Source organism: Accipiter gentilis, chromosome 31 (genome assembly GCF_929443795.1).
Source record: "Accipiter gentilis chromosome 31, bAccGen1.1, whole genome shotgun sequence".
Classification (NCBI taxonomy): domain Eukaryota; kingdom Metazoa; phylum Chordata; class Aves; order Accipitriformes; family Accipitridae; genus Astur; species Astur gentilis.
Window position 1 is genome coordinate 329,302 of NC_064910.1, and position 22,806 is coordinate 352,107.

The following is a 22,806-nucleotide window of genomic DNA, read 5'->3' on the forward strand; positions in this document are numbered from 1 at the left end:
AAAAATTGGGTTCCAGCTATCTGAATTTTCTCTAAATTTAGGTAGTGTGCTGTTTATTGCTGCTTTAGTGCCATGTGCAGCAACTGTACAAAGCTGCCTTACTCTTTGCTTGTTCATGTGTAAATCAGCTGCTCACTGAGTTGAGGAATTTTGTCTTTATTTTTCATGTTTGTACAAGACACAGAAATCTGACCTGAATATTTCATTTATTTCTGTTTGGAGGAACTGATTATCAAGGTATCTTGTATTTATTGATTAATTCTCGGCGCTCTCCACACCGTTCTCAGTCTGCGTTTGGGGAATCCTCCTTTTTTCTGTTCTTACTCACTGACATATCAGCTGTGACCTGTCCACTGCCCACATGGGAGAAGTTCCACCATCTTTTTGATTGCCTTTGTTTATGGCCTCACTGGCTGCCCTTAATTTGACCTCAGATAATTTTATTAAAATTACATTTTTCTACTGCTTTCTCAGTGCCTTTGATAGTTGTGCATGCCTCTATTTCCTAGCTTCTTTATATACCTCTCATTCCCCCTCTCCTTCCCCTAACAGCTGCCTAATTCTTGTTAGTTCCTCATTTATTCTCCGCTAATTTGAGAATGAGATGTAATTCTGTTCTGTTCATGCTGAGTGCAGTGAATCGGGCATCTCTCTCTTGTTCACTGAGTTTATCTATTTGTCCATGTCATCTTCAAGCTATATCATGGTATCTTATATCATGTCAAAAGTTCTTATCATCATACCTTTTGACTTGATTATCGTTCTCATCAATTCAGACTCTCACCTGGTATCTGTGATCAGAATGATGAATTCCTTAAGCATTGATGCAGACAAAGAAAAAAGAGGAAATAAATAAATAAATATGGCCATCAGAGACTGGAGAAGGCACAGAATCAGAGTGATTGTCCCAGCTGCATGTAGCTACACTGTGCACATCTGGCAGCACTGTCAATTTATTAAAAGTGATGTTTATTTTTCCACACCTTGCACCCCTTCCCTCCCTAAGTTCCATTTCTGCTCTGTGCTTCATTCATAAGAAAAAATTGGGAGCCAAGTATACATTAACAAGTTATGCTGAGTTACATGAAGACTGGAGTGCAGAAACACTCTGAAAAAGAAGCAATATTGTATTTAGCATGAGATAAAAAGGACGGTAGACAGATCAGAAAATAAAATAGGTCTTGGGTAGCCCTTTTTGCCTAATTTCAGTCTTTGCTTTTTGGATTGTCTTTTATATAATTTAATAATATGCTATTTTGATTACAGTGTTTATACTGACACTATTATGTGTATCATATTTGTCTGTACAATAAAAGCTGTCCAGTATTTATCTTGCATCTGCAGAACTCCCCTCAGTATCTTGTAATTTCAGTTAAAACTTAGATCTAAGATTTATTCTATTCTTAGTCTATAGTACTTGCATATAGTGCAAGTGTCTTGTTTTTTGGTTGGTTTTTTTGGGATGTCATGATTGGCTAATTTAAAATACTGTCACTTCATCACCCCTTACAAATCTTCAACATAAATTACTTCTTCTTTTTTTCTTTGGAATATCTAGTATTAGGCTTATCCCTGAGATTACCAATTGCTACATCATCCGCTGTGCTGTCCTCCAGTCCCAGAGGAGTCTGATTCTGTCATTTCCTTCTTCAGCTTTTTCAGCTGTCCACATTACTATTTCCTAAATTAGGAACACTTTCTATCTTAACTTCTTCTGCAATCCTTCCAAGTTTTCTCTACTTACACTTCAAGATTTACACTGTTGTAGTAACATTTGCCCTGATAAAGGATACACAAATTCCTCTATTCTATTCTTGGCTTTATTTCCATCCTCTGGTGCAGTCATTATTTGTCTCCTGGTTTTAAAACTATCAAACCAATTAGAAGAGAAAAAAATAGGGATACAATGCAGTGAGTCATAGCATTTGCTAATTATCAGGAGGATAACAATACACTTTTTATGTTGAACTGAATTCTTACCTTTCTCGGTTTCTTACCTGAATATTATAAACTTAAAAAAAAAATAAATCTATCTGATGATATAGTAACTATTTACTACTACTTACTATTTACTACTGGAAATTAATGGTTGTTTTTTCATTTTTTCTTGTATCTGGCGGTTGTGATGGTTGTCATGTTTTTCTGCTTATCATTTTAACACGTGTCTTGATAGTTTCTTTTTAGTCCCATAAGGGGCTTTTCATGTAAAAAGTCTGCAGCTCCTCTCTGTAACATGATTACATCAAATCTAGTAAGAAATCTAATTTAAAAAAACGTATACACGGATTGTAAGGAAGAAATTAATTATTGAGTCGCTGCCAGTGCCCAAGATAAGACTAACCATATATGAGACTATTGGGATTTCTTTCTTGTATTTGGCCTTGTTATTACTCTGTTCTGGGCTCTCCCACCACAAGTGGTAGCTTCATCTCGTTCAGTTAAGGAACTGCTAGAGGTCTACATACAGCCTAAAAATGGTCCTTTTGGGTGTGAGAGAAAGCAAGTAGTATTCTCAAATGGCACGTAACTTCTACTGGTAATTTTGCAAACTTCATCAGTATGGGGTAATAATGTCCTGTGATTTTAATCCACTGTTTCCAATCCATTAAAAAATAGTTACGGATTAGTCCACCCATATACATTCGGTTATAACAGTAAATGGAGAAGAAGAAAAAGGATTTTTTCACATTTCTTGTTCTGTAAGGGTTTGATCCAGTGGTAGCAGAATGGGAGGAAAATCACCTACTTCCTGAAAAATCAAGGCGTTTCCAGTGGAATGGGAAAGCAGGAAAGTGTGCAAAGGTTGGAGGAAGAGAAAAGTCATCTGGTTCTCTAGGGGTCAACCACAGTCTGAGTGACTGAGCGATTAGATTGGGTTTGTTGCTGCTATCTATGGAGTTAACCTCGCATCCAGCTTACAGGCCAGTTCATCTGAAAATTTATGCAGTAAAGCTGCTGTGTTTTGTTCCGCTGTGACGCGTGTAGAGAAAATTAGTGTAGAGTCCTTCTTGCTAAGTATCTACATCTGTGTTGTGGTTTAACTCCATAGACAGCTGAACACCGCAGAGCCATTCACTTGCTCTCTCCCAAGGTGGGATGAGGCAGAGAATTGGAAAAAAGGTAAACCTTGTGGGTTGAGACAAAGGCAGTTTAATAGGACAGAAGAGGAAGGGAAAATAATGTTAATGATAAGAGAATATACAAAACAAATGATGCGCAGTGCTGTTGCTCACTACTCACTGACCGATGCCCACCCAGTCCCTGAGCAGTGGGCCACCACCCCGCAGCCAACTCCCCCCCCCCCACCCCTTTTGTTGTTCAGCATGACATCATATGGTCTGGAATATCCCTTTGGTCACTTGGGGTCAGCTGTCCTGGCTGTGTCCCCTCCCAACTTCTTGTGCACTCCTAGCCTCTGCTGGCAGGGCAATATGAGAAGCTGAAAAGTCATGGACTTAGTATAAACACTGTATAGCAACCACTGAAAACATCAGTGTGTTATCAATATCATTCTCATCCTAAATCCAAACTACAGCACTATACCAGCTACTAGGAAGAAAATTAACTCTATCCCAGCTGAAACCAGGGCAAGCTGCTATGGCTCATCCCTAGTTTCCTGATGAGCATACAACTGCCAGATGTTGTCTGAAGAGTGGCTTGTTGGCAGCTGGATAGCATGGCCAAGGATTGATTGATAAGCAGTATCACTTGTCGAAATGTATAAGCAATGTTAATGTTACTCTGCATTCTGTTTTTTTTTTTTTGTCTGCAGTCTTAAACCCTTAAGTAATGCAATGAAATTGTAACATCTGAAGGAATATAGCAAGCTTTGTTGCACTGAATGAAAATGGCATAAATGGGGAGTATCTGTCATGTTTTTAAAACCAGTAGTTATGGTGTTTTTCTCATTATTCAAATTGCTTTCAGATAGTTCTGCATTTCTCTATCAAATCTTACAGTTCTATGTGAATTATAAAATACTAAGATGATAAAAATATTAGGTGTTCAGTTGTTTGTGACACCAGAAGACACTGGAAGAGTAAAAAAATATTTACATGGCATGAATACAATACAGCATGTCAGTTCTTGGCAGTAAGAACTTACTTGAAGAAGCATTTTTGTTTGCTAGGTTATTGTAGGAAACATTTCATAGGTGCTTTTTCTAAGACAAGCTTTGAGCCTTGGAAATTGAGATGTGGAAGCAGTGTCTACTCTGAGATGATCCATAAATGTGTGTTTATCTTAAGACAAATAGCTGTCCTGGTGATGGCTGGCCAGTTCCAAGTTTCTATTTAAAAGATCTGTAATTTCACTGAATGCTGGATTTGTACATAGCATGAAAGTGGCTGTTTTCTTTCTATAGGGAGAGCTGGCAACGAATTTTTCCTGAAGGGCTAAATTTATCTTGTTTTCTGACCTTGATTATATTTTATCTCTATTTTTGGTGAGCTGGACAAAATCAAACACATCAAGTGTTTTATCACCCGGTTTAATAACAGCTCAGTCTTTGTCCTCCGGTCCAAGTACACTTGTGCCACTTTGTAGACTTAAACACTGGTGTAGTCTTTGGAAACCAGTGGAGCTGTGAGTGAAAACATGCCAATGTTCCCTAATGTTCAGACAAAGCAGTTTTACAATGCACTTAGAGCTTGCCCAGATGTACTTCCATAGTTTACATGGTTGGATTTCAAGTGTCATTCCTATCTTTTGGTTTTTTTCTTCAGAATTCCTTTTTCATTGCTGGAGTTCAGTGAGGAGAGAATACCTAAGATGACTAATATACTGTTTCTTGTGAATAAGAAAATTGTACAATTTGCTTTGTAAAATCAGTGACAACAAAATATTCCCTCCTTTGGACTCATGTCAGAATCCTAAATCCTTCTTTTTGTTCTCACACCTGAAATCTTTGCTTATGATATGGACATCCACCACCCCAAGTGTTGCAATTTCTTCTCTGTTTGTTTTTTCTTTACTTTCCAGCCTAGCAAAAGGTTGCAGTGGAAATCATGTGTCTTTCCAACAGATGGACCAGATTTCTTCCGCTTCAGTGTTCCTATTCTGGCTTCCTGTTGCCTTACGGTTAGCTGCCACTTCTCAAGGTCCATCCTGTCTCTGCATTAGCATTTATCCCTTGTTCTCATTTCTTTTCATTCTCCACTTAATTCCCTTTACTCTGTCTAGTGTTTTCATTTCAGTGTTTCTGTGGGACCTTTCCTCCATCTTACTTTTTGTACTTCTTTAATGCTGCCCTTCAACATGCATCAGAACTTTCTGCTGACAGCAATATACAGTGCTGTTTTCTTTCCATTTAAACTTTCACTTCTTTTGCAAAGCCCACGGACGATAATTACCCATGTAATAAAACTAAATATTTTATATAATGAAAACATTTTAAAAAGCACATGTGACATTCTAAAATGAAAGGCCTTTTGAGGTAGCTGTCTGCCAGTTGTCACCTCTTGAAAAGTTAGTGCCTTTCTTTCATTCACCAGCGGGCTGTCATTCATACTCGAGCACATAATCACACTTTTTTTGGCACGTAGACTCCCAGAGAAGGGGAGAGGCCACAGTGCCCTGCTGCAGGTGGGTACATGCCACCCCACAGACTTGCATAGTCCAAAGATCTGACTAAATGGCACAATCCCCAGCTACAGGGTAATGTTGCAGACCCTCCCTTCTCAAAGAGCCCCACGTGCTTCCCTGCTTACATGGGCTAGCGCATGTTAGGAGAGAAGAAATTGGAGATGTGTTAGCCGTGTAGGTAGCAGTGCTCTGTTCCCAGTTGGTCTGAGGTAAGTATGTGTTCAAGAGTTTATCCTGTACCTTGACACTCTCTGTAAGGGACTATGGTTCTCTCCCGTTCCTTGCAGGATGGAATATGCAGTCTAACCTATCACATAAATGCTATTAAGTTCCACCATCCTAAATTTTCACTATGGCAATTCAATAGATAAACCCATATATTACAGTCTGAAATGAGACAGATCCAAATACTTTTTCTGCCATATTTTTTCAAGGCAAAATCAGAAATGTTTCTTCTTCCTTTTATCTCTGTCTTCAGAAAAGCATCTTTTGTCCGTTGCTCCCATTCACCAGTGTTTACTGATAGTCCTCCTGGTTTTAGCCAGCATGGGTTGGTGGAAGCACGATGTTATTAGACACAGCAGTCTGTCGGCCTGACAGTACCACCAGAGATGAACCTGTCAGGAATGTCTCCGCCAAAAAGTATTGCTCAAAGGGCTTTTTGTCAGATTACTTGACACTTGCTCATGAAATATGACTAACATTGCCTCTTAAAACACTCTGTATGTTTATTTTATAAGCCATATGGCCCAAACTGGCCTTGTGTTATATAGGTGTGAAAAAAAGTCTGGATAAATTTAATTACTTTGGACTTCTGAGCTTTACAGTAAAAAGTTTCCACGGTAATGTAATTACTGTATTGTGTTTTATATATTTTATCCTTATTTCTCCTGGTTATTTCTAAATATTTTTTTCTCTTTCTTTTGAAAAATGATGTTTACAGGAAAAAAACCACCTAAATAATTAGTCCTGCAAAACTATTGCTGTGCATATTATACCTAAAACCAGATTTGAAATATGTGGCTATTAGGAGCTGAGAGATTTCACCTAAGGGTTTTGCTAATGGATCACCAGAAACCAGTGAATATATATCTTTCTGCTCTTGTGGCAACTTTGCAGAATAGTTAGTAGAATCTGAATTAGTAATCCTCAGCCCCTTTTCTTTTTGTAGGCAATTTAACAATTTGTACCTGTTAAAAATGGTATGTATACACCATAGTAGGTAAGAACCTTTCAGGCAAATAAAACATTTAAATATGGCTGGGCTATCAGCTTCCCTTTACAAGAGCTCTCAGCGAATTGATGATTGTGGTAAGCATGACACATGGTAAGCAAATGTAAATGTTCTCTGAGCACTGTTTTCTTTAATTATTTTTTTATTTTATAAAAATATTTTACTGTAGTTCTGCTGTAGGTTTCTTGAAGAAGTAGTAACCAAATTCCTGGGTGATTGTTTTTGGAAAAGTAATGCAGGAATTGTGCTCAGAGGATGATGCAGCCTGGGTGTTTAAAATACAATGCAGGTCTGCCTTTTGTGTGCCCTTAATCTGAAACCGGGTAATGCGTCAGTATGCATTGACTTGTTATTCCCTGGTCTGATAAATAATTGTATGGACTTGTTCTTAGTGGTGCATTTTCTTAGGCTTTTTGTCTTACAATCAGTGATTAAAATATTATTAGATAACATGCACATAATCACAATATAAACCATGCAGAGCTTGCAGTTTCTTTCTTCTGACATAAATATTCTATCTGTGAGAAAGATGCAGTGTAGTACAAAGAAATGACAAAACAAGAACATATCAAGGAATGTACACACAAGCATGTTTCTTAGCTCAATTTAAATGAACCCATGCATAAACCAGGAGAGTCTGAAGATGGCTGTGAGCTCTATCCCAGTTTTTACCTTACAACATACTGAAAAATGATCCGTGATCCTAAAAGGTGGTTATTTTTGGCAACCTATATCAATTTCCTATTCACACAGCAACTGGTGGCAACTAAAAATAATCCTGTTTTAGTACCAGCTAAGAATCTGGTCACATTTGGCACACGAATGCACATGCACAATAAAATTGAAGATCCCTTGTTCTGCTATTTCATTCGAGCCCACTCATCAAGCTTAGTTTGCTACCATTTGAAAGCTATTGAAAAGCCATTAACTGGCAGGACTGTGAGAGCCGCAGTGCAGCAGCACACCTCAGTGCTGGAAGAATGTGGCTGCAAGTGCACACCAATTAAATCTTTCTATTCCTGGGGATGTGGGATTAGGAGCGGTGTCAATCAATTGTGCTACAATAGCACGTGCAGTAGTCATGGTTCAAGACGCACAGAGGTTTATCTTAACTCCAGCAGTCGGGTGAGGATGACTTGGAAGCCTCTGCAAGATCCTGGAACAGAACCTCCATTAAATAATGTATTCTGAGGTGTACTGGATACCTGAGGAAGGGCTCTAAATAATGCATTTTCTGGGCATGACAGTTGTAGCAGAAGAGAATGCTGAAGCCTGTAGCAAGACTACAGCCTGAGATGAAAGAATGTCTCATTACCATTTTATCAAATGCTGTAAGTAACAAAATGGTTATTTTGATTTTAAAACTGTCTTTTTCTTTTCTGAGGTGTGTCTTTTCAATGCATATGCAGAAAGTCAAAGGCAGATGCTGCATGATGTCAACGTGGTTGTCGGGGAGTTGTTACTTTGCATGTGAATACGCAGGCAGAGCACAGTGTTTCTTTTTCTCCTCTGTTCAGAGGCAACTTCATTGTCTGTGTGATAAAGCTCTTCATTCTGAAGTTCATACTGATCAGCTTTTAAAACTTTTGTTTACATTAATCACCGAAGAAAATAATTTCCAAAAAGAAGAAACATGTCATTCCTAGCATTATGTTAAAGACGCCTGTAAGGACAACCTTGGACATGGCTCTTACAATTTGCAAGGGTAATATAAATGAGAATAGCTTCATAATTATGAGCACATCTCATCATCTATTGTAGATCAAATGCTTGTATCCCTTCCTTATCAGAATATTCAGCTATTTGGTGTGACAGACTTAAAAAAATTATAATGAACTTTTAACCTTGAATTAGGCAAGCTGCCTCCTTAAAGACTGAAATTAGGATCTATACTAAATGTATTGATTCAATGCGGAGCAAATTCCTAGCACCATTTTTTTGTTTTTTTTGGGGGTTTTTTTTGGTCTGCCTTTCAAGGCTGCTTGTCTTCCTAGCTGCACATTTTTCAAGCTTTTTGGGTTTGCCCTTTAAAGCATCCAGGGTCTGAGTGGAAGTTGCTGGTTTTACATCAGATAAATGAATTATTGTTTAGATATTTGTTTTGGAGACAGCCACTAGTAGTTTGTTAGCCATAGTTATTTTTTACTGCAGGACTTGGAAAACTTCAGACTTCTAGTGATTATGTCACTGTTTTCACATAACAAATAGCATATTGCTGTAAAAGGTTTTCTCTCCAGATGGTGGTCCTTGATGACTTAAGTGTACCAAGGACATTTCTGAAACTATTTATAAAATACTGTGTTGCAGTTAAGAACTGAGTGATGTGGTTCTTTGATGTTGTAATATGAAATTAAGGTGCATGGGAAGTATTTTAGTAATTTAAGGAAAAATGATTTATGAGGGTTTCCTCTTGTCCAGATTCAAGGGGACTTGTGTATGGAACTGCTTTTAATGCTGGTGGGAGTTACAAGCCTAACTTCCCTGTTCATGCAGAGAAGCACAGATTAGGTTTGCTGCATAGTTTTAAAGGTACATTCTAAGAATAAATCTTTGAGCTTGTAATAAGATTTGATAAGTGCAAATGGGTGATTTGTGGCATAATAACAATCCTGAACATGTTGGAGAAGTATTGTTCGATCTTCATTCACTTTGGAATTACTTTCTTAAAGTGAAACTGTAGCAAATATACACAGGCATGTGTGTGTTCAATAGCATATTAAATATGTAACTCTACAATGAAAATTTAGGTTCCGTAATTGGAAAGAAATGAGGATGACCGTGAGGAAAAGGAAGCCAATGACAACTGCTTGGGGTGTTCATTGCGTTGGTTAGAGGGCAGGGAAGGAGGACTAAAACACAGCAGAGGGATGTACAGCATTAGTTTTGGCAATATTATTTGTTTCCTCTTTTCCAGATTTGGAATTTTGTAATTAGTGATTTCTCACAAAATCAGGGTATTTTACCACATAGCACTTTTCCTTCCAAATAGTGTGCCTCAGAAGACCATGGGTGCTGCCTAGAGCCTGCCAGGAGGGCTTTTTACTGCCTGTGCTTCTCCATACATAACTGGCAAAAGTGCTTCCATCTCCGCCTGTAATCAGTGAAGGAGAAACACTTCCTCTCTGATCCTTCCCTGAGTGTTACCATTTGACTTAACATGCCAATAGTGTTGCTAATGTTTGTGTTTGGCAGACAGCTGGGATCAGATATGGGCCAGGGCTGCCTGCAGGGTGGCAGTGCCAGCGATGTTCTGAGATCTGCTGAGAGCAGCTGAACCTCACAGGGGTTGGGATGTGACTCTTCACACCCTGGTTTGTTTTTAAACCATTTCACCGATGATTTCTGTGTCAGAAGGAAAAGACATTGAACCAGAGGAAGTGTGTTTGCAGAGCATTGTTTCTTGGTCTACTTTGGGAGAGGAGGAGTATCTAAAAGATATTTATTAATGGCACTTTAAAACTAGTATTTTATGAACTGTAGTGCTATGTGCCTGACATTTGCATGTGTTTGCACTTTGTTTTTTCAATCTCTGCAGATATTAAGTGTGGAGATCTGAGCTGAGAAGGGCTATAGCTATTCTCCTATGGTGTTAGTACATTTCATTTTTTCAGTGCACTGCTCTCACTACTAGGCTGTGAAAATGAGATATACTTCGCCATCTTATTATAGGATCTTTCAGGTTGGAAAGATCCAACTTTGGGAGGTCTCCAGTTCACCCTCCTGCTCTAAGCAGGGGCAGCTGTGTGATCAGAACAGATTGTTTGGGGCCATGCCCAGTGAGGTCTTTCATCCCAGTAACACTCTGGAATAAGGCCTGCTGCAGCCATCACATTGTCTTCAGCTGGCACCTGCAGCATTTAAAACACAAGCTGTATGTGCGTCTGCCTGCTTGAGCAGCTCGTGTTGTCACTGCTAGTGCCCATCTCCTTTTTGCAGCCAAGCATCATTGCTGCCGAGAGCTGTCCCTGTCTGTGCTAGTAGATTCTCCTTGGCAATCAGCTAGCGTGAGCTATTTAGAAGAGAGAATGGTGGTAGGTAGGAGAGTACCACATGTTACCTGCCAGCTGCTGGGTACCATTTTATCTTGATGATTTGTGTGACAGACTGTACAAGTGAATGTAATTTTACAAATTAGGCAGCACCTTGCTGCTATCTTCTCTCCCTTGTATGTCTAGTTATGACATATATTTCATCATTTACATGTTATAGCTGTGGTTTTCCACCTGTGCTCTGGACTTCCTCTGAGGGACCTGCAAAAGTAACTAAGAAAAACAGTACTTTAGTCAGGAGGCTTAAATTCATTATTCGAGAGTCTGATTTCTGCTGCAAATGCTGTAGAGGTGCATAAACGCAAACAGAATTAAAACCTTGCTAAGGAGTTATAGTCACACCAGCTGAAAGTCTGAGCCAAGTGAATTTATCCAAATATTAGGATCATCAAATCTGAACATCAGAGTCTACTTTCATTCTTTCCGGATTATCTCTGTTTCCGATTCCTTTATCTTCTTTGTATGAATTATGAAACACTGAATTGTGCTTTGTTAGGGACCAATGCTTAAAGAGATCTGGGATGGAAATACTAATTAGATGTTTATTGGTGAATTTAATTCAGGATTTGAAACAAGATATAAAAGAAATACAACTGTTCTCTCCAACATCTAGCCCTTATTACCTTCAGCATTTGAATATGTGGCAAGAATTGCCCATGAAGAAAATTAATTAAAGTAGAAGATGCACTGAAAGATTGGCCTTTAAATTTTGCTATAGCCTCTTCAGATACCTTGTAGACTGTACCGATTTATTCCTTCTTTTTGCTGCCTCCTAATCACAGTATTTAAAAAACCCATATACTTTTGGGGTCTTTCCTTACATTAAAAAAAATTTAGTCTTGACTTTTGTCTGTAGTGCCAGGGACCTTAATCGTATACTTTGTCTTGAAAGGCCAAAGCCAGCAGTAATGTACTCACAAATGTCACCTTGGGTATTTTTCACACCAATTCACAGAGTATTTGATAACAAAATTACTGTTATATTTATGAATGAATGAAGAGCAAATTCTGTGGATCATTGTTATGATTTCCATTTTATTTAATTTTACCTCACTTTTCCATAGCTTGCCATTTTAATGCATTTTCTGTTTCAGTAAAATTATTAACCAGTAGAAATCTCAACATGGTTGGATGAGCTTCACCCGTGGTGGTGTCTGTCCCTTTTCACCAGGGTTATGGGACAGACTGCATTAGCACACTCCAGGATTCTTTGGAGGAAAGAGGCATATCGTCCCAAACTCTCGTTTAGCACTTTAAATTCAGTCTGTGTGCTTTTCCCAAGGGATTCAGCCATCTCGCATCACCCAGAGTCTTCTGAGGCTCCAGAGATGTGCCACAGCGATAACTCTACCTGAACCATATTGCAGCTTGGAAAGGGGTGGGGGAAGATGTGATACATGAGTTTTAGTTTACAGATGATGGGGACTTGAACTTGATTATCCCACGGTGAAGAGGCAATACTGTGGGTGAAACGTGATACCTTCGTGTCAGCTTTCTTACTGTGAGACAGCCTGTGAAAATTTCATCCGTTTCAATAGAGTGAGTTGCTGTAGCTTAGACTGAGCAAGAAGAGAAGAGGAGCCTGAACAGAAAAATTGGAGACCCCTAGTTGGTCTGCGACACTGGAATCCTTTGCCTCTATGGTGGTGTGTGCAAAGTCTTCAAAGTGTCTTCTCCTTCCCATGAACAGGATTTCTTCTATTCCAGGGTTGGGCAGGAGGTGGTATTCATTTTGTTATTCCATTTTATGGTGTCCCAGAGAATTCTTGTGTCCTCTTGGACATGTCCTCTGCCACCGATGAGGAGTCCAAGGCACAAAAAAGTAAAAAATTATGCAGGTGGTAATAAGGAGAGCTGTAAATAGAAGCAGGATGTCTGTACCAGTCCTTATTCAACAGCCATCCCTTTAGTTTAGGTTGATATTTCATGATGGTGTCAGCTAACTCTCATGTCATGGTTTATTTCTGCAATAAGAGAGCTAAGTACAACATGGCTGCAGGGGAAACCTCCTTTTCCTTGTACATGCTTATGATACTGTGACCTATGGCATAAGGTTAAGATTATTACTGAAATGAGATGTCTAGCCTGCTGAAAATGAAGCTGGGAGGAAGAGGTAGGAGTCGTCTTCTCCCGGAGTCCAGAAAAAGCGAGAGGAGGAGCTATATGTGACTAGCCACTGCTTGCGAGTTTTTAGATCCTGTGAGGATGCATAAAGCAATTCGGGGAAGGAATAAAGAGATTTTGATGAAAGGTATTTGTTTGAGAAGCTTATACTGTAAAATCCAGAAAAGGAATGCTAATATAATACACAGTATTTCTTATTCCATTTATACAGACTGAATCTGAATCTGATGTATCAATGCTATAGAATGCAGATTTTTTAAAAAAATGTTTAGTCAGTATGATACTTCAGATGTCATGAAGGATATCTGAAAAATTAGATAAAACTGCTTTTTAATTCTGCAGTCAAGAACAAATGGTTTTTATCTTACAAACCTCAATACAAGTAGAGCCACAGAGAGAACATTTGTACTTCTGTTAAACTCTTTGTGTTTCTGCCTCTCTCACTGTAATCACAGGATAGGTGCAAGCCAACAAGAAAAAAAGGAAATTATTTACAACTTATGAACACCAGTAGTTCTGTACCAGCTTATGATACTAGATTGTTTTATTTATTTTTATTCTGCAGTTCCTGGGTTCATGTGACAATGACAGAAACTCGATGTTATTTGAACTAATTTTCTACCTTGCCTAAATATCAGGAAGTGAGAAATCATGACACTGGATGCCAGGGAAGATGTAAAAAGAACCTTTAATTTAATATCTGTATTTAGACATAGGAAGTGATATTTGGAAAAATATATTTTGGGCTGGCAGTAGCCCAATTATCTTTGCACTTTTGTAATACTGGTCATCCAATAATTTGCCAAGTCTGTGTGCAAGTAAATAAAACTTTCCTAACAGTAACAACTGACAGCAACTTTCCTAATAATAACAATTGCTTAGAATAGCATTTGAAAATTATACTAAGATGAAGATATATATTAAATTGGTATTTGGAAAAATACATTTTGAAATGAGAGCAAGAGGAGCAATATTAACTTGGAAAATTGAAGGCTACAAGATTTCCAACTTCGTATGCAACTAAAAATAGGTTCTATTTATAATATTTTTGATGGAAATGACAGTCATCCGAAAAATAATTTTTATGTCATCATTTTGTTTCCCACTGTAAAAAATCTGTCATGAGACAGAAGCATTTTCTGTGGAAAACTTTACTGTGAACTTGTAAGGAAATGATAAAGAAATCTCTTATACTTTTGGTATTTGGAGTGCTTTTTTTTTCTTCTAATATAGTGATTCTGCTGTCAGCAAAGAAATCTAGCCACCCTGAAAATAAGATGAGAGAAGATTGTAAAGGTCAAAGTATCATATTTTCTCACCATATTGGCACAGCATGCATGAAGCTTCAGAATTCTGATATTTTTTAGAAGATTGCTGCAAGAACAGAGAACAGCAAAAAACCCCCGAACCTCTCTGTTTCCACATGTGAAACTGTAGTGATATAGCCACTTTTCCTCACAAAATTTCTGAAAATTTTGAGGCTAAGAAACATATTTTCACTCCTGAAGTTAGTTCTTGCTCCAAATAATCACGATACCTTTTCTTTCTCATTTCAGACAAATTAATATACTGCATCATGGTAAATTTTGCACAGTTGGTAAGCTGTAAAACCAAAGACAAAATACTTGTAGATAATGAAATTAATACCTTCATCAAAACTGCCACAGTATAAACATGGTTATTTTAGAGCAAGTAAAATTTTAAGTTGACATAATTCTAATTTGTTTTTAAGCAAATGGAAATCAATTAAGTCAACAGAAGTTCAGTTTGATTTGGAACAGAGTTGTCCTAATGCAAATTTTTTAATATATCATAAAGGAGCACCGCCAATTTAAAAAAAAATATGTTTTAATTGTTTATTAAAAGGTGTACTTGGCATTTGTTTGCTTTCAAGCAACTGACTTCAGTGCAAACAACGGCAAAATAAGACCTGCTGAAAGAAATCTTCAAATTCTAGTATCTTCACTACTGGACATACCCTCAGGTAACAGATGACATGAGTGAGTCTGTTGTAACCTGCAGAAACACAAATGCAAGTAGTATTGCCAAATCTGTTTTCCTTGCCAGTGCCGTTCTTGTACACTGAAAGACGAGTTCCTCCCATCTGTAAGGTGATTCTGTGAGCTGGGATGTAGTCCATTTTAATCTCTTTTTAGCCAGTAAGAATGGGAACTGGCAAGGAGTGTGGACAGGAGAGCACAGTGCAGAAGTGGAAGAGCATTTGGTTGTTTATTACTAGGTTTTTACCCAGCTAGAATACAGACATTCCTGTAGGGTTTCCACTTGGAAGTGTGCTTTACTCTCTTTTACTTCATAGTTGATTTTAAAACGGAATATGTTATTCTTGGGAAGAAGGAAGACGTGGAGTCTGATATCTTTGGCTGTAAATCCTATTATGAATGTCTCTCTATGCAGTATGACTTTTCAGAAGAGATTGAAGTGATATTCAGAGCATGTAGATAGGCAATAGATCTGGGCCATACCACCTCAGGCTGGTGGAGTCCTGCTGTGGTCCCATGTGGTGCAAATCCTGTTATGAAGTATGACATAAAAAATATATATGGGACCTTGTAAAGACATCTACAGAAAATGGAGCGATTTATTAAGGTCATATTTTGAAAGCTAATCTATGGCTTTCAAATGTGATCCTTTTACTGTATAAGGAATCAAAACTTTCTCCTGTAGAAGTTTTGTAAATGTTGACATCTAAGCTGAGGTGGAAGGAGGAGGAAGGAAGGAGGCAGGCATGGAGAAATTTCTCCTTTTTTCAGCCTTTGTGGAAAGAGTAGTATTGTTGTCTTTAGGTAGCTTATTGCAGGAGGCTCTAAGAAAATAGGTGAAACCAATATATCCCTTACTGAGCACTCAGTTTATGTGAAACAGGAGAAATTTTATATTCCAATTGCAGGTGAAATGAATACCTTGCTTTTCAGGTGCTTTGCTTTGGACACAATTATTTCATTTTGTTAGCTGCAGTACTAATAATGTTAGTTACAGAAATGGTATGTGTAAATCATATAGAGAGTTGTGAAAAGTAAAGCTCTTAAGGCAGTCTGAATGACATATTTAATTCCTCCTAATCACCAATGAATATATAGATTTATTGTGCCTCTGAGAGACACTTTTTCTGTCTTGTGAGCAGTAATGTTGGAGCTGCAGTAATAATTTCTCTTTGATTTCTACTTTAGTTTCTTCAATAGCTTTGAAGCATTTTTTGTGTCTGTCTAGTTATTTCCTTGGTGAAGGAACTTGAAGTTTCATGTAGACTTGGTGTCCATCCATTGACACTATATTTTTTTTTTCAGTTTGTCAGATGAGATGATGCTGTTCAGTTTCTTCTTCTTCTTCCTCTTCATTTTCTTCTTTTTCCTCTTCTTTTTCTTCTTCTTCAGACAAATAATCAACCGGATTTCCCCATTTTAACTTAACCCAGCAGTGATACTGCTATGCATGTTCACAAACAAGTGTGATAGTGATTCTCTGTGCTTCTATTTCTTATATGTGCCCATATAGCTGTGCTATAGTATTACGTGACCATGAGTATAATGCTAGATGGTAGATGTGGAAGGTGCTTGGTTGCTGGCTGGGGTTAAACCACGACAACTCTGTTGTCACGACAGCTGCTTTCATTTTCAGTTATCCATGAAGATCCAGCTCAGACTAGCAACCGTCCTTGCTATTCTGGCCATAGCCCAGGCTTACCTGGGACATACCCAATAACTATCCCCCCCAGTGCAAGGGACAGAAGTCTTTTAGATACCAATGGTGTAGCTCTACATACCAGAAATTCCCCCCTGGTTGCTTCTCCACTTTACTGGAGGGTTGTCTTTAAAGAACTTTGCAGGGCCATCTGGAGGTGCCAGAGCTGAGTGAGTGAGTGCCAGAAACATTGGACTGCTGTGCCCACATTGGTGCTTTTGCGTGGCTATCCACCCAGTGTACCAAACAAGGAATCTTGTGGTCCTACCTGTTAATCTCATCCACGTGTGTTATTTTTATCTTGGTACTCTGCCTAAATTTACACTCTACTAAATTCATTTTATTGCTCAAAATTCCCTTCCTTTTTATGATATATAACCTTTCTTTTTCCGTTTCACCCTTCAAATTTCTGTTAACTTGTCTTTCCTTAGTCACTGCTTAGCTAAGCTATGCAAATTTAATTCTTTTCATCTTTCCTCATAAATCAGTCCCTCAGGCCCCAGAACCATTTGTGGTAGTTTCTTTTGAACTGCTCCAGTTTGACTGTCTAGAATTGAATGCAGTATTCCAGATAAATTGCCTTTCTGCAGAAAGGAGGAGGGCCTGTTTCCAATCCTTTTGCTATTTGAAAACTGAGATGGCAGTCCCTTGATGTACACTGAACGGTGACCAAAGGCCTACATATTAGCTCTGCTGCAGAATTTTTGTTAGCTCCACTGTACTGTAAACTAGTTTTCCATCTGCTTTTACTTTACAGTAATCTCTGTAAATTATTAGATTGCATGTAGAACCACAGTCCACTTGGCACAGATTTCCTTTCCTGTATGCTTGCCAGTCCTTCTGGTTAGGTCCATGACCCACCGTTTCCCTTTTGGCTTTTGACTATCTGTGATGTATGGTACTGAATATCCTCTTTGTCTTGATCCATATATACCTTTTTCTTTCTTTTTTTTTTTTTTTTTTTACTAAATTTACTGCATGCATGCTTTTGCAAATTTTGATTTATGTGTTTTTCTCCCGTGTTTGCTGTAATTCTCATACACTGTATGCCTCTTGATCCTTGGCATATTTGCAGCCCTAAATAGTGGTATCTGAGAGTGTCTGTGAAGAAAGACCTGCCCCAGGTTTTGAAACAATCTGATTTTTTTGTTTCTTTGTTCAGACATTAATTTATGGTAAAACAGTTGGTTGTTTCTGCTGCTGTTCAACTTTCTCAGTACCTTTGAGGCGTAGCAGCTGTGATTTTTGGCTTCCTCTCACTGTACACCTACGTGTTAATTCACTCTTCAAAGTTGCAGATTTACAAGTACTGGCAACAGTCTTAGTGTTTTTCATTGCTTATTGTGATCTGAGTGTCCTTGGTCTGTGTAACAAGCCCTTTATATTATACTGTGATGGCAGGAAGAATTTTCTAGTGCATCTATTGCCACATGCATGTCCTCCCCTCCTCTCTGTCCTATATCTGAAAGTGTGGAATAGAGATGAATGTATTATTACATCTCCATTTACTGCACTGTAAGGAAATAACTCTTATCTTCACAGCTTAGTTGCAGCTTTGTAAGTTTTGCATTGCAGCCAAATAAAGGCAGCCAGGTCTGTGCAAGGACTGAAAGGAGGTATTTTTTCTAGAGGACTTCTCATCTCTTTCTTCTTATCTTTTTTATTGTCATTTGGCAAACCTGGATCTTTGCTCTCGTCCCTTCTGATTTGGAACTTCTTGAGTTTTACTTGCTGTTGGTGTGATTTATAGCAATTTAGATTATTAAAATATGACCAAACACGTTGGTGTTACTTTCTCAAAGGCTTGGTGAGTTACAAGCCTTATTAAGTGCTTTATATTAATCTAACAAATATACATTGCTTGCTTCTGGAAATCCCAAATAATGAGTGACATAAATTCATAGATCCAAAAGTGAACAAAAGATTATAAGGGGTTGCTCAAACAGCCAATTTAGTTTTTCTTCTAACTTGTCTATATATAGATATAGCTTAAAAATGCGCTAGTGCAGTCAGTTTGAATCATATGACTGTAGATTTTTGATTACTTTAAACTCTTTCTTCAGATCCTGACACAGGCACTTACAAAATTTCTTTAAAAAAAATTTAGATTAGCTGCTTTAGGAATATTATTGTTAATCACTGGGAAACATATAAGCATATTTTGCTTTGATTTTCCTAAGGAAACAAAAGTCTGTGTGATTATGTTACTCGTGTGTCTATGTGCGTCTTTCAGTTTTGCTTCCCATCATAATTTCCAAACCTGTTACCCAGTTTCAAGCAAATGTTTCAAAACCAGGTTAATCATGGCACAATTTATTCAAACAAGTGAGCAGTGTTTGGTACCACGTTGCCTGGGAATGTCGTACAACTATTTCATTATGGTTAGAAATTATAACGTTGCTTTTCTGCTACGTGGGTATCAGGGTTAGCTTACTAAGCATTGAATCTCTTGTCACAGAAGATACCAAGTAGTCTCAAGTATGTTGCAAGGAAATTTAAGCCTACTGCAAGTAAGTTCCTTCTTCCCTGGGTGAAATGCATTGCCATGCAGAATTGCCCTCTGCACCACTTACCTTGCTGCAAGGAGAATGAAAGTTAAGGTGGCTAGACAGCATTTGTGGGAAAAGATTCAAAGGGTCTGTCTACACTTCGTAAAAAAGAGGGTAAGGTATTGGACCTCTGGTGGTCTACAGGATTGTTATTTAGCTTGTTGGCTCAGTTTTGAACAGTTCCAACTAGCCCTTTCTATGGCAAAGGCTATGGACTGTATCTAGAGAGCTCTCCCAATAGAAAGGATGGATGAAACTTCCCCAAATTATGCGCTCTATGCCCTGTCCAATCGTTCATCTATTTCAAAAGGCTTTGTAGCCTCAAATACTGTTCCCTGCCTACAAATGCTCTCCTACTACTTACTAGAACATTTACAGACACCTTTGGTTTTATGTTGTAAAATTTCTTTCTGCTATGTTGCAGTACAGTCTTCACTTTAGACACTGTGAAATTTAGAAGCTGCAAAAAAGATAATTGCGTCTTACAGCACAACAGCAGAGCATGATAATCACAGGAGAATCAGGACCATGTGCTATGCAATTTATATATGTTTCATTTGTTCTGCATGAACCTTCGCCGTGTGAACATGAGCCAGTACATAACACTTCACTGGCGAGCCAGATTGCTTCCTGCCCTTCTTTTATGTACTAGAATAAAGGTATCCAAAATCAACTTTTTTTCCTTTTTTTTTTTTTTAATGGATCCCAAGTTTCATGGACCAATTGCTAAGAAGCCTACCTTGAAGTCCAGAAGAGCAGTAGGTAGTGTTTCAGCCTGTTGTCTGGACAGTCATTATTTGGAGATGCTAAATACAGCCCTGAATCCATCTTGAGGACAGACTTCCATCTCCTAAAAGCTCAATTATCTGGAATATTATATGAGAAGAAATGAATGGGTTAATGTGTTTTACTCATCTTTGAAAGCATGCAGTCTTTTCAGTTGGAAAATCCAGTGCTCCAGAGCAGTAAATGGTGTTTTAGTTTGTTTAACAAAAGGTTCTGATGTTTGCAGGAGAACTTGAGTACTTGAGGCATGCTGTGGTTTGTCGGAATCCAGACTGCATCTTTGTCTCATCCTCCAAGGGAGTATGGAAGGATGACAGCAGTAGGGACGATATGCAGATAGCAACTTTACCAAAAGAAACAGTATGAGCTCCAGCAGATCGTGTCTGTTCATTTTGCTTGCACTCATGTAGTTTCTGGATCTGATCCACAGATGAGGACTACTGCTCTGGGATATACACAGTTCCTTTCAGACCATTCAGACCTGTGAGTTCCCTGTACTTCAAGACAGGCACAAGAAATTAATAATGATAATTTTTTTCTAAAAAATGGGAAGAAGCCGTTACATATATATTTGAAACCTGTGTTTTATTACACTGAAGGCCAGTGCATGGGCAGGCAGTTTGGCTTTGTTCATTGAATAGGCTGGCACATAGTTAGTGACTTACGTAGAACAAAAAATATCTATATTTTACAGACTGGTACATGACATAAATCACAAATGACAATGCAGAGCCCTCTGTTATATTTGATTCGTTATTATTCAGGCTGTCTTCTATCACTATGAAGGCAAGATCCCAAACTGGTTGATTCTTTGATTTAAATACAATAAATTTTTAGAGAATGCTGCTGTAACTTCACGGAATTGCTGATAGATAGGTAGATAATAGAGTGTATTAGAAAGCCTGTAGAGTTGATTAATAGTGTCTGATAAGTAACTTTTCTTTGGTATCAAGCTGGAAATTGATTGCAGTTCCTGCTTACCAGTCTAGTCACATTGAAAGGCTCTTGAAGAGCAGCATACAGGAGTAAGGTTTTATAAGAGGATGGTTGCTTGAATGCTCTCAGGATTGCTCTTCAGCAAAGACAGAGTTGGCTCTTAAGCACAAAATGAGGAAGCTTTGTATATTGTGTCATTTGAGAGCCCTAACTTTGTAATTATACCCCAAAGAAGCTCTGTGGAGCCAAGAACAGCAGAAGCACATCAGCTCCTTTACTGCAATGTAATTTATTCTCAGAAGACTTGGCATTAATTGAATTCTTTACATTCTTTACAAGGTAAATAGTTTACATTTATACCGCTCCCTCATGATTATCTGCTTGTGGGGTGGGGAGGGGAACCAAAGAAAAAGAAAAGGAATAAGCCCATCGCTACAGTGAGCAGAGCACTGCTGACCTGATGAAAATGCTTTAGCCATTAAAATCAGGCTAAGTGGTTACAAGCACCGCGCTTCAGTTACAACTTAATAAACATAATGGAGAGCCTGTTCAAACAGTAAGTAATTTTCCCTGTGCCAAACAAAGGACTTTCAAATCCAAGTATTTTGATACCAACCTTAACATTGCAATTTGAGATGGATTTAAACTGATCTAGCCCTTTCTGTGGGTAAGAAGTGTTTCTTTTTGAAACTGTAGGATCAGTAGATGATACATAATAACTTTTGATTTCTGAAGAGGGCACCTCTAAAAAATGCATTTATCTGTGGTCCAGACACCGTAACTTCATTTAGGCTATTGTATTTGTATCGCTGATTTCATATGGAATTCAGTTCAGCTGCATAAATACTAATAAATTATTATTTCTAATTTAATACAGTAAATTTATATAATATGTATTGTTTGTAGCACAAAATCATCATATGTAGTAAAGTCATTATGTATAACAGCAAAGTGCATTACTGAAAGGGTCAGTGCTCTAGTTTCTGGTCTGATTTCTGTTATCAAACATGGGGTGTAAATTAATGCAGCTTTTTGAACTGCATGAAGCTGCGCTGATTTACACCATCTATGTACCTGGGTCTGTAAGTTCCAAAGAACTTCCTGCTCACTGCATGCTTTTCCCATATATATTTGTTAGTACTGTCAATATGTTTAGCTTGCCAGCTTTAAATGTGTCATGTAATAGTACAGTATTCATAAAACAAAGGCTTGTTTTTTGTTAATTAATGAATGCTAATCTATTTAACAGTTCACTGAACTTGTTGAAATTTTCAAATATTTTATCTTTCTGAAATTCCAGACAATTTCAGGTATCTATTAGAATGTAGGTGTCTAACTGTAATTATGAAGAGGGGCTGATATCATATCTTTAGCAAGAACAGACCAAGATTGGAGCTGAAGTGTCAGAGGACCCAAGCTAAACACAGTGTATGTTTCAGAGGGTTTTTTTACCCTTTTTCCTTCAATGAGAGCAAGATGCTTAAAGAATATTGTTTAGGTAGCAGTCCTAAGTAGATACATTCTCAGAATCTCACATTGCCATTTTTCCAGGTATTTAAGCCTTCTACATTTTGCTTCTATGCTTTAAAGACTGTAGTCCTTCAAACACCCAGAAGCTTAGTTATTCATTATTTAAAATATCATCAAAATCAACATGAATGTTTACATAAATAAAGGTAAGCATGTGTCTTAGTATTAGCAAATTTGTAGTTTTAAGTTTTATGCACCATAATTCTGTGTCACCTTATTTGAGATGCTTGCTGCATTAAAAAATGTCAGGAGTTTGGTTGTTGTGTGCCTTTAATGAAGAGACAAGTTTTTTGACTTGCTATACTTTGCAAAACAC

At 37.9% G+C, this 22,806-nt stretch overlaps 1 protein-coding gene across 5 annotated transcripts in view; it reads left to right on the plus strand.

Annotated features, from left to right (window-relative positions):
- Positions 1–22,806, plus strand: part of MYO16 (myosin XVI) — a 385,302-nt gene that overhangs the window by 77,060 nt on the left and 285,436 nt on the right. For 3 of the 5 annotated variants that reach the window (XM_049834470.1, XM_049834473.1, XM_049834471.1), the window contains exon 1: positions 7,962–8,148. The exons of the other annotated variants lie outside the window; for them this stretch is intronic. In XM_049834470.1, the coding sequence (XP_049690427.1) occupies positions 8,121–8,148 (28 nt within the window). In that variant the 5' untranslated portion in view covers positions 7,962–8,120. Of the gene's footprint in view, positions 1–7,961; positions 8,149–22,806 lie in introns of those variants that run through there. 5 annotated transcript variants of the gene reach the window in all.